Source organism: Penicillium daleae (genome assembly GCF_028827525.1).
Source record: "Penicillium daleae strain IBT 16125 chromosome Unknown utg000005l_segment0_segment0, whole genome shotgun sequence".
Lineage (NCBI taxonomy): Eukaryota > Fungi > Ascomycota > Eurotiomycetes > Eurotiales > Aspergillaceae > Penicillium > Penicillium daleae.
Window position 1 is genome coordinate 3,379,292 of NW_026623153.1, and position 12,721 is coordinate 3,392,012.

Consider the following 12,721-nt stretch of genomic DNA (forward strand, 5'->3'; position numbering starts at 1 on the left):
ATACACGCGGGGGTAGCACCTAAGCAGGTTGCATTCGTAAAGCCCTAATGGCAAGACTCATGGAGAACATAAGTACAATACAAGTGACCAGAATCAAACGGGGTATTGGTAGAAGAGAAGAAAAGCGCGGACGAGATGAAAAAGAGGTCGACAGGGCGAAATATGGACACGGCAAGGAAAAGGAAAGTGACAGGATTGTCAGTGAGGAGGGTAGAGACGATGGGAAAAAGGGGATTCGAAGGAAGCAGACTGAGCCCGTCAGGATTATGGGCTGTCGGCTTGCCCTCGTAGTCCAAAGCTTTCGAAGGATTATGCTTCACAGAAGCAGAAGAGAAGAGAGGTAGGTGGACGCCAGGCTAAACACATATCTGACAGATCGTATGAAGATTGACAGCACTGCGGGAGATTTTGAGAGAAATCTTGGCGGGGTTGTTTTCATCACGGCACAGATTGACGAAAAGCACATTTAGAGCATAGTTCCAGGCACGAAAATGAACAATATGCTAAGAGCTGCAGCGGTCAGGAACGAGACCAAAGCAGTCACCAGGGCGCGCTTGTTCAAGAGCTTGCGGACGTAGGGTTCGCGAATCAAACCCCAGTTCATGAATGTGTATTCGCTGTAGCCGAGGAATGCCATGACGGGGTCAATCCGGTACTGATATGAGACAATGAAGTACGCCGCAACTGCGAATGGAAGGATGACCCAGCAGCGGATGTCCCGAGGCTTGTTGCGCAGGACCACGTAGAATGCACCCCAGAAGCCTCCGCCAAAGCTGATGAGAGCAAAAGCCAGGCGGGCAAGGATGCTCAGTGGCACAAGGTTACCCAGAGCCTTGGCCTGCAAGAATCCGGGGAAGGCATCGCGCTCCATGGCCTGGAAGACATAGTCTTTTGCGGGGTCGAATACCTCGGGGTCGTCACGGCCGTCATCCTCAATCAAGTTGATACACGTGGAAACCATGGTCTCTGGCAGAATGATCTCTCGCTCAGAGCCGGGGAGGAGGTAGGTGTAAAGAATCTTTTCAGCACTGGCGCGGATGTCATGGCGGCCCACAGTGTGTCCAGGGGAGTTGGAATCGCCACCAGTTCCATTGCCGGTGCTAGGCCGATGATCATTGGACGAGGTACGCTGGGCAGACTGTTGGGAGCCGATGCTGTTCTGCGGAGAGTGCGAGGAAGTGTGACCGTCGGAGCGAAGGAAAGCAGACAAGCGGTGGTCGGCATCGCGGTCCTTTTCATTGTGGCGCAGACGGGAGGGACCAGCCTCCACTAGCGGAATGTCGCCCAAGTTCTCCAGGTTCTCCAACATTGCCGATGAGCGCTTGCTGTCGGCCCTCTCCGGGTCCGGTGTCGCAACGAGGACAGAACGGCGAAGCTCTCGGACATAGTGACGGCACAGGGACATATGTTGGGAGACATCGAGCCTGATCAGATAAAAGGGACGTTAGAACGGAGTCAAGGTAATTCTACTCACTTACGGGTTAGATCACTCACCAGAAATCCAGATAATCCACAGAGCGTTGCTGGTCGCGCATGTAAATGTAGAATGAGAAGAGATCAACCGGAGCCAGGGTACGGCGACTGAGGACCTCAAAAAGTGTGGGCAAGCGATTCCGCTGCTCCACATCCAGGAATGAGTCTGGCGATGCCATTATGTCCGGTCGTTTGTGTTGTTTGTCAACCGGTGAATTGTCCAGCACCAAAAGGTCAAGGTCGAAATGAAGGAGGGGTGGTGCTAAAAGGGGTAGGGAGCGTGGCGGGTCGCGTAAGCCCAAGCAGAATAAACTCAATAGGCCTGCGATAAAGAGACAGATCGCAATTGAATTCGAAAAGAGCGGATTGCACTTCGTTCAGTACTGAAGAGAGGATTATGTGAAGCGAATTGAAGATGTCGTCGCGAGATAGACAATGGTTGCTGGGAAAGGATACCCCTTGGCGACCGCGGCAACGGATCAACAAATCAGCAGACAGCTGCACCGCAGCAACTGTGATAACCCAGATAGCCCAGAACAGATAGCCTAGGGCAGGACTAAAACGAACGAAGCCAGAGGAGAAGGTAAGGGTTGAAGAAAGGCACGTAGGGGAGAGGGCCAGCCTCTGCTTTCTCGCAGACGGCCTGAAACAACATCGCAATAACATTTATCCGAGAGCGGACCCATCTGTCATTTCCCCAAAACCCAAAAAGTAGCCATTGCATCATACCCCTGTTTAAAGTTATCTCGAGTCTGAATATCAGCCAAGAATTGGACTCTCGAATTGTTCAAAGGTTTGTTTGATTGAATTTGGATGTTCGAATGCCATCAATTCATATTCTCATGTAAAGAAGGTGCTCCTCCCGCTAAAACTAATCATCCACAGGGTATTGGTAAATCCAGTCACCTCCATAACGCCGTCCCATGTAAACACCGTCGCAGGAAAAGCACACTCAGTGTCCGTCGGCAAGATGCTAGTTAAACATAGATTAGTCGAAGTTCCAGTATCAGGTCACTCTGTCTCTATGCATTAAACTTACCGACCACTCAGGAATGTTCCGAATCTGTTGGAACATGAACTTCTCGAGCTTATTTGCACTCTTGGCGTACGGAGTGCTCTCGTTATTGTACCGTCGGCAGTTGTCAAAGATCAACATCGCATCCTTGATGAAATCCTGCGGTGTCGGATACATATCCTTTTCGTGCTTCTCTTCCATAGTCGACAAATCCATTGGTTCCATGATCACCTCGTAGTAATCTGGCACTTCATCCCGATTCACCGGTTGGGTGAATGGCCAGGCGGCACTGTGGTTCTGCATGTCATTCAGCAGATGCAATAGTTGGTTGTAGTTGGGACCATGGCGAGGCTGGCGAGCCAGCTCATCCATATCAGGCGACCATCCAGATTCCTTGACTGCGGGAATGGTGAGAGGATCAATCTTGACGACACCATTCTTCCACTCCTTTGGGGGAGGATGAATGATGTGAGATCGGCTGAATGCACGAATCTTAGCTTGAACGGCCTCTTTTTGTTTCAGGAGCATCCGTCCCATCTCGAGGTACCGAATCTTGGGTAGCATAGTGCACTGCATAATGGTACCGCCTTCGTAATCCTTGATGTAACCCATCCAGATCGACTTGTCAAGGGTGATTTCTTTGGTGAACCCTTGTTTCTTGAAGTATCCAATAGCGTAATTATCGGCGTACGTGAGAAAATGCATGATTGGAGAGGTCGCTTTAACATAGTCCTGTCGCAAAACGCATTAGATCCGGGGGGTCTCAAGTTGCAACGGTGTTCTCCTACCTTGAGATGGGACATCAAGTGCGCACCGTATCCCTTAACTTGCTGGTCAGAGGAGATAGCACAAAATACAATTTCTGCAAATGTGCGGCTGTTGAATGGTCGGTAGGTGATCCCTCTGTTTGTAGTTCGTCAGTGGCCATCAAAAATGAGACTCCAAGCTTGCTGTACTAACCCAACAACCTCAAGCGGGTGTTTCACAATGGCTATGGACAAGTGCGATCGATCATAAACAAGTCGCGCAATGTAATCCTTGGGCATCTTTGGGAGCTGTTTCTGGAAGATGCACTTCAGGCCCGTCAGGACGATGAAGCTGTCGTGCGATCCGTCATTGTTGACGACTCGGAACTCGATATCACCTCGGCGCTCTTCTAGGACAGCGGGCTATGTAGAGTTAGATCGATCTTTCTTTGCGTGTCTGGCAAAGAGAGGGGCAAAAGATGGGCGGAATCTCACCTTTTCGGGGAATGGAACAATGCGCAGTGGGGGCTTTCGCAACGGGCCATCCTCCTGTATCATGTCAATCTATATCCTCGCGCAACAACAGTCGGGAGACACACGTCTTTGTCTGGGGAATCGGTTCGCGCTTTCTTGCTGGCTTGCTGCTGAGAATCCGGGGAAGCTGCCTCCTCCGAGGCTTTCCGTTTGGTACCTGCAAAGCATCAGCATTTGATCACTAGGAAATACATCAGCTGCTAGTAGAAGAACCACTCACTTTGAGGTGTTTCAACAGCCATGGTGGAGTAGGTGAAGCTTGTGGTAGTCGGAAGCTGCGCGTTCTCGAGACGAGATAACGCTCCCCGGAATCGGGACCGGAATAACATTTCCCCGTATCGGCCAGATCGACCAGTCGTGCATTTGTTGTATACTTCTTGAGTCCCTCAACTCTCCTGATGATCCCAGGCCCATTACCTTCGAACCGATCTTTTCATTACTCACAGATCTTTTACTCATGTCTCTGAACGAAGTCTGGGAGGCAGCCTCTGCAACCCCTTTCCACCCTCTTGTCTCTAAAGACAACCAATTTACCGTCGGCTTCACCTTGCTCCTGGTTGGTAAGGATGGTTTGCTGCCATAGCTCCAACTGCGCACTGCTAACTGTGTCTAACATAGCTCTCATCTTCACTGGGCTCTTTGGTCTCAGTAAGTCCTTGTCAGTTTGTAATTATACGAAACGACAGCTAACATCTGCTATCAGACCGGTCGTTCCTGAGCCTTGCATCTCTCGGCCTCCCAGCGGCATTGTCATTCGGGTGAGTGAGAGCACTGCTATGATTATACACAATGAGAGATATAATATACTGATTGAATTTGGTGACAAGTTTCGGTGCCGTATTCACAATCTGCGCGGTCGGAGTCTATGTTTAACGCGATACCCACATTCTGTCCCCTCCATGTACCATAAGTGGGGAATTCAAAGGGGCCTGTACTGCTAGAAGCTCCCAAATCATCTCACACACATCAAGTCCTTACCTCCTTCTTTACCGAACCACATAATTACCCCCTAAAAGGCTGGGTCTAGCCGGCACTCCCTCGACAATGGAGCCGCTGTTCACTGGGGTCTCCAATAATGCCCGACACCTCTACACTTTGCTCTCCTGCATCGGCTTTGCCTCAAAGGCAACGGTTCAGATCACCCCAGATGGTCTACGTTTCTCAGCAGAAGAAGGCCGAGTCATCCAAGGATTAGCATTCCTTGACAAATCTCTCTTCACCAGCTATACCTTCAAGCCATCGAAAGAGCACAACCCTCAACACGGAGAGTCCAACGAAGATGCAGAGTCTTCTGGTGAAGTGGAATATCCCCATTTTCTCGTCTCGCTCTCCGCTCTTCTTGAGACACTGAAGATATTCGGGATCAATGACTTGACCGAGCCCAATGGCTCCCGAGACACCAATCTCCCTCAGACCAATCCAGCTTCAAGTGCATTCAGTGCACCAGCCCTGCTCATGGACCGCTCATGCACCCTCCAATACACACAACATGGTGCTCCTCTTAGTATTGCCATCACTGAAGCGGGTGTGAAAACGACATGCGAGCTGGTTACTTACGAGCCAGAAGACGCTGAAACCGACATACCACTGCAACGCGATGCTATAATTATGAAGATCATCATGCGCTCCGCCTGGCTGCACAATGCCATTGCCGAGCTCGATTCGTCAACTCCCACCATTCTCAAACTGTCCGCCTGTGCCGACCGGGAACCGTACTTTGCTCTAACAGGTGCTGGCGGTCCCTTCAGTGAGTCCACGGTCGAGTTCTCCATCGACCAACACAACGAAATCACTGGTGGTGCTACACAAGGGGACCACGCATCACAAGCCCACAAGGTCCTAACGGATGATGGAACTTCGCGGCCACGTGCGACCAGAGCCAAGGCAGCACCCACTGTCACAGAGACATTCCAAGTATCACCGCCATCATCTATGGGGGAGCGGATTCGACAAAGCTATCGATTTGCACTCGTCAGAAAGGCAGCCCGAGCCATGGCTGTTGCTAACAAAGTTAGCATCCGTGGTGACCGACAGGGAGTGCTAAGCTTCCAATTTATGGTTGATCTTGACGATAATACACCAACTGGAAGATCCGTTGGTGCTGGTGTCAGGGCGCTGGCGGGTCCAAGATGTTTTGTGGATTTTCGATTTGTACCGCTTCTTGATGAAGAAGAGGCTGAGATGGATGCACTCGATACTGAAGAATAATAGGAATTGCTTGCTTCGTGTCCAATAATAGCCGTATACGTATTTACACTTTCTGAGATCCAGTGAACAATTTTGTGAGATGCATTGGAGGTATCAATAAACATAAGCTGCAAGGAGATCTCCTGAACGCCTAAAATGAAATGCAAAGATACGAACGGTGAGGCTTTTTGGTGCTCATCAGTAGAAATTGCCACCGTTTGACGTGGGAATTACATGACCTAGAAGGATGTTAGTTAGCATAAGTCGACATCCACCCTAACAATTAGGCACATACCTCGGCAATGGACTGCCTCTCAATGATCGACTTTTGTCTCTCATTCCGCGAGACACGATAATAATAATCGCTAAAGTCACCACACTGCATGTGACGCAAGAACTCCTCATCGTGGGTGATGACAATCAACTGGAAATTCGCCTGCTGCTGGCGAGCCCGAATGATATCGTGCAATGATTCTGCTAGCGAGCGAATGTTGTCACGATCCAAGTTGGTCGTCGGCTCGTCAAGAGCGATAAGACCACAATTCACGCCGAAACACTCTGCCAGAGCAAGGCGAATGATTATACTGGCCAGAACCTTCTGACCAGCACTGCAGCGGCCGCGCATATCCATCTCCACACCTGATTTGACCATGCAAACCCGGTAGTTGTAGGATCGATTACCTTTGGCATTTTCGTTGTCGGAACGAATGAGGATCGCGTCAACATCCGTTCCGCGGTAGGTCTTTTGCCAGAGTTCACCGATAATGGAATTGATTTCTTCCATTTTCAATCCGTGGTATCGCATGATCGCTTTGTCCAGGGCACCGCCATAGCGAGCGAGATCCTCCACTGCAGCCTTGGTGGTCTCCACTTTGATATGTGCTTCCTTGTACTTGGAGGCTGCATCCTTGTAGTCCGTGTTCCAGTCGGCCAGCAGCTGCATCAACTGGTCATCCTTGGACTTCATTTCACCCATCTTGCTGGCCTGTTTTGCAGCCAAAGCATTGTGCTCGCGAGTCCAGCGCTCTGACTCCTGTTTGAAGCGGCTGCGGTCAACTTCGGCATTCTGGGCTTCCAGCTCCTCAACTTCCTGAAGAACTTTGCCCAAGGATCGTGTGGCTTGACGATACGTCAGATTATCTGAGTACTGTCGCTTCGTGTTTTCACTATCCTTGAGCTGAGCTGAGATTTTGTTGATCTCTCTCGTTATCTCGCCTTGTTCGGTTTCGAATTGGCTAATCTCAATCTCGATGGCGGCAATTTCTTTCTTGCTCCGGTCCAGTTGGTGCGGACCTCCTCGTTCTATGTACGAATTTATGTCCTCATTGGCAAGGTCGAGCTGATGAATACTGTCGGACAACCTGTTGATCTCATGCTGCAAGTCACGTTCGCGGCTTTCGGTCTTTTGGGTGATATCGTCGTATTTGGATTGGGCTTGAAGCAATTCGGGCGTGAGGCTCTCGATATCCTGGTCCGCTTTTTCGATTGTCTCCCTTTGCTGGGCATTAAGCTTCTTATACTCCTCCATCCGGACAAGTAGGTCGGCTTTCTTCTCCAGCTGGAACTTGGCATTGTTGAGATTTTCCCGCACGTCTCTAAGCTGCAGCTCCAGCTTGTTCATCTCACTTCGCGCCTGCTCCTTCTCGTGGGTGAGCTTGGCGAGAGTCTTCTTCAGGTCCCGAGACTTCTCATTGGAGGCCGAGATTTCTTCCTGGATCTCCTCCAAGGTGCGGCCGAGGGAAGTGTCCTGCTGCTTCGCGGAAAGCTCCTGGATTTGAGACGTGATGTTCTTGATTTCAGCGTCGTACCTCGAGATGGTGGTTACTGTTTTGATAAGTGTCTCAACATCTCTCTTGGCTTCCTGCTTATCGCTGACAGTTCGATCGTGAGATTCGAGTTTGTCCAAAAGCTGATCTCGCTGGGATTCGCATTCTTGCTCTTCCTTCTCCAGCTCGGGTATATCAGTCTCAGAAAGACGAGCCCACTGTTCGTAGAATCCGTTGGCTGCACGAGCGGCTGCGAGATCGGTTTCCAGGCCTTGCAAGCCTTCGTCCTCTGCATCCAAGCCAGCTTTTTTCACCAGAGCCTCCAGCTTCCTGGTAAAGGTTTGAAGCTCAGTTTCGTTCTTGAATGATCGCTGGCAAGTGCGGCACATTTTGGTGCGTTTTGCCGCATCAAGACACTTGCTGAGGTATTCTCCCATGCCAGCAAATTGATCAGCATCCTTGCGGGCCAGCTCGTATTGGGCTTGGCGGTCTTTTACAACTTCAGGGTAATCAGCTGGTTCGGCATTAATCGCTTGACGAATCTCCTCTGCGCAGTCGTTGAGTTCGATGCGACGCTGCTTCAAGTTCTTCTTTGCGTTGTTCAGTTTGTATTCAACTTGCTCGAGTTCTCGGTGAACCCCGTCACGGATCCGCTCAGCATCGGCGACCTGCTTGGACTCCGTGTCCACGGCTCGTTGGAAATCCTTTTCCAGGCTCTCGGGCTGCCATTCGGCACCGACAACCTTCACGAGACGGTCTCCATGAGCACTCTTCATAGTCTGTAGACTGCGTTCCCTGTCCTTGAGCTCCTTCTTGAGATGGTCCAAGCGAGCCAGGTCGCCTGCTTTCTTTGTGGACTCAATCAGCTCGGCATTGAGTTTCGAGGCCTCGTCTTCAAGGTGCTGGATCTGCGAGTTGATGTCTTGGATCTCTCGGTCCCATGAGGCAGCCTTGGCCCGTTCCTTAGTTTGATCAAGACTCGAATTAATGTCTTCAATCTTAGCTTCTAGGGCAGCCTGGACACCCTCGTCGACGTCAATCTCATTTAACTTTCCCTGGTACGCTGCCGCCTCTTTGTCATTTGCCCCGATTTGTCTCTTTGCAGCATTTTTGGTTTCCTGCAAGGCAGACTTTCGCTGACCAATCTCATTGAGAGTGACCTGCACCTCGCGAAGATCACGCTGGGCTTCGCGTTTCACACGGTCCAAGGACTGGTTTTGCTCCCGCAGAGCGCGCCGAATTTGCTGCATGAAGTCGTCAATTTCTGCCTGGTCCATGTTGTCGTTGACTCCACGGATATTGTTGTTGCGAGCAGCCTCGATAATCATAGTCTGACGTCTTTGAACCTGGCGCTCGAAATTGGCTTTGTCGTTCTCGTATTTGCCATTCTCAGCCTGCTTTAAGCCCAACCTGTGCCGAGCTGTCTCGATTCTCTCTTTAAGCTCCATGTAGTTCTCCTTCTGAGACTCTTCCTGCTGTTGATACTCGATTTGTTTCGTTTCGAACTGCTCGAGGTTCGACTGCAGCCACTCATCCGAGTCATCGAGCTCAACCAGATGCCTCTTGAGGTTTTCGATGGTGTTCTCAATACTTTTCGCTTCGATGCGCTTTCCTCCAATGCACCGAGCACCTGGGCATAGCTTTCTGATTCCTTCCAGGCTTTGTCGGCGAGTTCGGCGACGCGTCGTAGCTCCTTGGACATTTGCTGAGTCTCATCCCGCAGCGCCTCGATCTCATCTTGCAGCTTGATAGACCGTTTCTCTGCACGATCCGCCTTGTCTTTATCCTCCTTGGCGTGTTGTTCCATAATCTTGAATTTCCCAAGCTCTTCATTCTGCTTTTTCCGCAAGGCTTTGATGTTGTCGATGGCCTTTGTGTACTTCATCGCTTCAAAAATTTCATCGAATCTCTTTTTCAGTGCTGAAGGCTCGCTCATTGGCCATAAGCTTTCGTCTTGGTGGCAGAATATCACGGAGTCCAACACAGCTTTGGAAACACCCAAGTACTGCGGCATGATCTGGTCCAACTCTGCCACCCGTGATGAAATAGACGCGCGCTCGCCATTCTTGACCATGACTAGCTGTCCCTCTAGTGTTTTCTGTTGCCTGGTCGTCTTCTTGACCGTAAGCTGCAGGCTGCGTGTGGCGACCATCTTGGCACCGGATGTTCCAGTGAACGAGAGCTTCACTTGGGCGAGCACCTCTTTCTCGCCACATAGCTTGGGATCGTGGATGAAAGCGCCACCTTTGCTGTTCGGGGGAGGTCGCCGGTGGTGGCATACTTGAGACACTCGATGATCGTCTAGAATGTGTTAGTTTCTCTCGCATAGCTCTTCCTGGCAGCTCTAAATTGCCCCGCGCATACCGTTTTTCCAGATCCATTGTAACCGACGATTAATGTGAGGGGAGTGTGAAATTGTATGGTCTCGCTGCGCGTGTTATCGAAGGAGCGAACTCTAAGATGATGACACGGTCAGTAAAGCGCGGGGGAAACGGCACGCCTGTGACAAGTCGCGTCGGGAACCCAGTTGCACCTACCCCAGAATTGAGAGCTTGTCAATCTTCGCTAACGTCAGATATGTAATTGTCAGATATTTTCTGAGTACCCAATGAGCTGCGAACACTTACACCTGTCGAACCGTTAGCGTCATCAGGTCTTGAGGCGGAGTATCCGCAGTACGTACATTCTTGCGGTAGCGGCCAGCGAGAGCCGTTCTTTCTCTCGATGACTTTGAGAAGAGAAGTCTTGATTTCTCTTTCAATATTCGGAGCACCTCCAAAAGATTTGAGGTAGCCCAGGCCTTTTGCTCTGGTACAGTTGTAATCGAAGTGAGTGAGTGCTCAGATCGCCCAGTGCTTGTGATCCATCCGACTTTCTCCACTTCGCGCCAGTGCGACACGAAGTCACGTGGCTTTAATGGCAGAGTGCTGACGTAAGAAATGCGCCCCACCTCCAGTGGGGATCAGCAGAATGCGGTCTGTCACACCAGAGCGGGCCGGTGGTTGTTTCCTTAGCACTGACCCTTCGTTTGAATGGAATAGTCCTGGCCGGATGTGTGAGACGGCGCAAGAAGGGGCTTTCCCATCTGGCTGGTTTCCACTGAACAGACTTTGTGCCTGACATCAGGCCCCGATATGATTATTGTCAGATCAAGTCAAACCATACCGAGTATATTATTACCCGGACCCGATCTCTGGGGAATGCGCCCACCGGCCAATCTGGACCGTTGACAACCCGGATACGCATTGACGACCAAAGTCCGACCCCGCCAGGCGCTTGATCCCTATTCTGTCTTTGCTGGTGATGCAGGGACGGACAGTCTCTTTGACATGGCCATGACTCAAATGACCTATAACAATATGGATCTGTCTTCCCAGTCACGATCGGACTCGAACGAAGGGAACCAGGCTGCCCTGGCTGAACAGTCACAGCAGCAGAGTATGACGGGTTCTTATGGACACTATGCCGTGCAGGGGCAACAACAGGGGGCTTATCAAAATGTGCAGAACGACCCAGGCTGGACACAGCGAGTCTTGGAAGAGATGAAGGACTTGCTCCTCTTGCTAAACGCCCAGGGTCGGATCACTTACGCGTCGCCGTCATCGAAGTCGATCACCGGTCGTGCAGCCAAACAACTCGAGGGCAGCCTATTCACTCAGTATATTCACGAGGACGACAAGCCTATCTTCCTGAGAGACATGGATGATGCGGTGGCGACGAACACACCATTTCGAACCCATGTGCGGTTGCAAAAGTCGAACAGCACGTACTCCCTGGTCGAAACCTACGGACATCCACATATTGCGAGCGAAAATGGGACCCGGGGGAGGAACATCATCCAGGATCGCTGCACCGGCTTCTTCATTATGTGCCGACCCTACCCCACAAAGAACTCGCTGCTTCTTGACTCGTTCCTGGAACACAAGATCGAGAATGCACGCTTGGCCCAGCAAATTGCCAAGCTAAAGCAGGAAGAGGACGAAGAGGCAAACCTGTCTCGACTGTCTTACGCAAAGATTGAAGGGAAAATGCTTGAGAACCAGGCAGCCGCTCAAGGAAGTGGCAGTGATCAAGAGTCGACTGAGACCGTTGCGCCTAACTCTGACGAATCTGACGGGGCCACGGGGGATTACTTTTCCGAGAATGCCCCTGGCCCCGAGGGTCTGTCTCATATTGATGGCATCGAAGTGATGACCGGTCTATACTACGGTGATGGCGAGAGGTCCCAGGGACTCAGCACTGGTCTGCGCCGAGGTCGACTGATCCATTGTGACATCGATATCACCACGGCGGTTGATCAAGCCCGCAACATGCAGGAAGGTGACAGGCGCAAGAGGCTGAAGGGACAGCACGTCTGCAGTGACTGTGGAACCGCCGACTCACCCGAGTGGAGGAAGGGCCCAAGCGGTCCTAAGACGTTGTGCAATGCCTGTGGCTGTAAGTTTTGATTCCAATCTAAGCTCTCTCATGACCTCGAACTCGGACTCACTTTCTTGATCCGTATAGTACGCTGGTCGAAGAAGGAAAAGAAGCGTCAGGAGTCTGCTTGAGTTTTCTTTACTGAACTGGTGGTCTCCTTCGATCGACGGATAAATTTTTCTATTGGTCTTCTCTCCTTGGCTCAGCGATTATACCCCGTCAGCCTACTATTCCAATTTGAGGGTGATTACTGACTCTCCCCTTTTCGATTCTTCAAATCCTGCGAACGGCGTGTTTGCTTTTTTGTGTAATGGGTCGATGTCTTTGTACATGCTTCAACATTCGGCATGATTCATGAATTCATGACCATTTGTCCAAGCCCTTTGTGATCTAGGATACTTCTGCGGTACATATTTGGACATTTCTCGGGTCTCCACTCTTGATTTATGGATGTCTTCCACTTTGCGAGTCTATGTATCAGCATACGGATTGGTTTAATAAATTGATCATGCGTCTTTTCGTTTTTAAGTTGGATCATTTTTTCAATATTAGATGAAAAATCGCCTATATAGTGGCGGGAA

At 50.7% G+C, this 12,721-nt stretch overlaps 5 protein-coding genes across 5 annotated transcripts; 2 read left to right on the forward strand and 3 right to left on the reverse strand.

The window, feature by feature from the left end:
• Window positions 1-466: 466 nt before the first annotated feature.
• On the reverse strand, window positions 467-1,652 carry rgsB (uncharacterized protein; the record flags this gene model as incomplete). The annotated part of the gene is made up of 2 exons (XM_056908775.1): window positions 467-1,424; window positions 1,495-1,652. 2 exons carry the CDS (start codon window positions 1,650-1,652, stop codon window positions 467-469), a joined length of 1,116 nt encoding a protein of 371 aa, XP_056767393.1.
• Window positions 1,653-2,425: 773 nt separating this feature from the next.
• Window positions 2,426-4,097, reverse strand: gcnE (histone acetyltransferase GCN5; the record flags this gene model as incomplete). Its single annotated transcript, XM_056908776.1, has 7 exons — window positions 2,426-2,446; window positions 2,513-3,220; window positions 3,277-3,391; window positions 3,449-3,657; window positions 3,730-3,783; window positions 3,834-3,925; window positions 3,989-4,097. The coding sequence occupies 7 exons, from the start codon at window positions 4,095-4,097 to the stop codon at window positions 2,426-2,428; spliced, it is 1,308 nt and encodes a 435-aa protein (XP_056767394.1).
• Window positions 4,098-4,812: 715 nt separating this feature from the next.
• Window positions 4,813-5,976, forward strand: N7458_005395 (putative DNA repair protein Rad1; the record flags this gene model as incomplete). The annotated part of the gene is made up of 1 exon (XM_056908777.1): window positions 4,813-5,976. One exon carries the CDS (start codon window positions 4,813-4,815, stop codon window positions 5,974-5,976), a length of 1,164 nt encoding a protein of 387 aa, XP_056767395.1.
• A 209-nt stretch (window positions 5,977-6,185) lies between these two features.
• N7458_005396 (MRX complex DNA-binding subunit) lies at window positions 6,186-10,806 on the reverse strand (the record flags this gene model as incomplete). Its single annotated transcript, XM_056908778.1, has 7 exons — window positions 6,186-6,194; window positions 6,251-9,241; window positions 9,313-10,022; window positions 10,259-10,281; window positions 10,349-10,350; window positions 10,405-10,529; window positions 10,743-10,806. 7 exons carry the CDS (start codon window positions 10,804-10,806, stop codon window positions 6,186-6,188), a joined length of 3,924 nt encoding a protein of 1,307 aa, XP_056767396.1.
• Window positions 10,807-11,080: 274 nt separating this feature from the next.
• Window positions 11,081-12,271, forward strand: N7458_005397 (GATA transcription factor LreB; the record flags this gene model as incomplete). The annotated part of the gene is made up of 2 exons (XM_056908779.1): window positions 11,081-12,158; window positions 12,228-12,271. 2 exons carry the CDS (start codon window positions 11,081-11,083, stop codon window positions 12,269-12,271), a joined length of 1,122 nt encoding a protein of 373 aa, XP_056767397.1.
• Window positions 12,272-12,721: the final 450 nt, after the last annotated feature.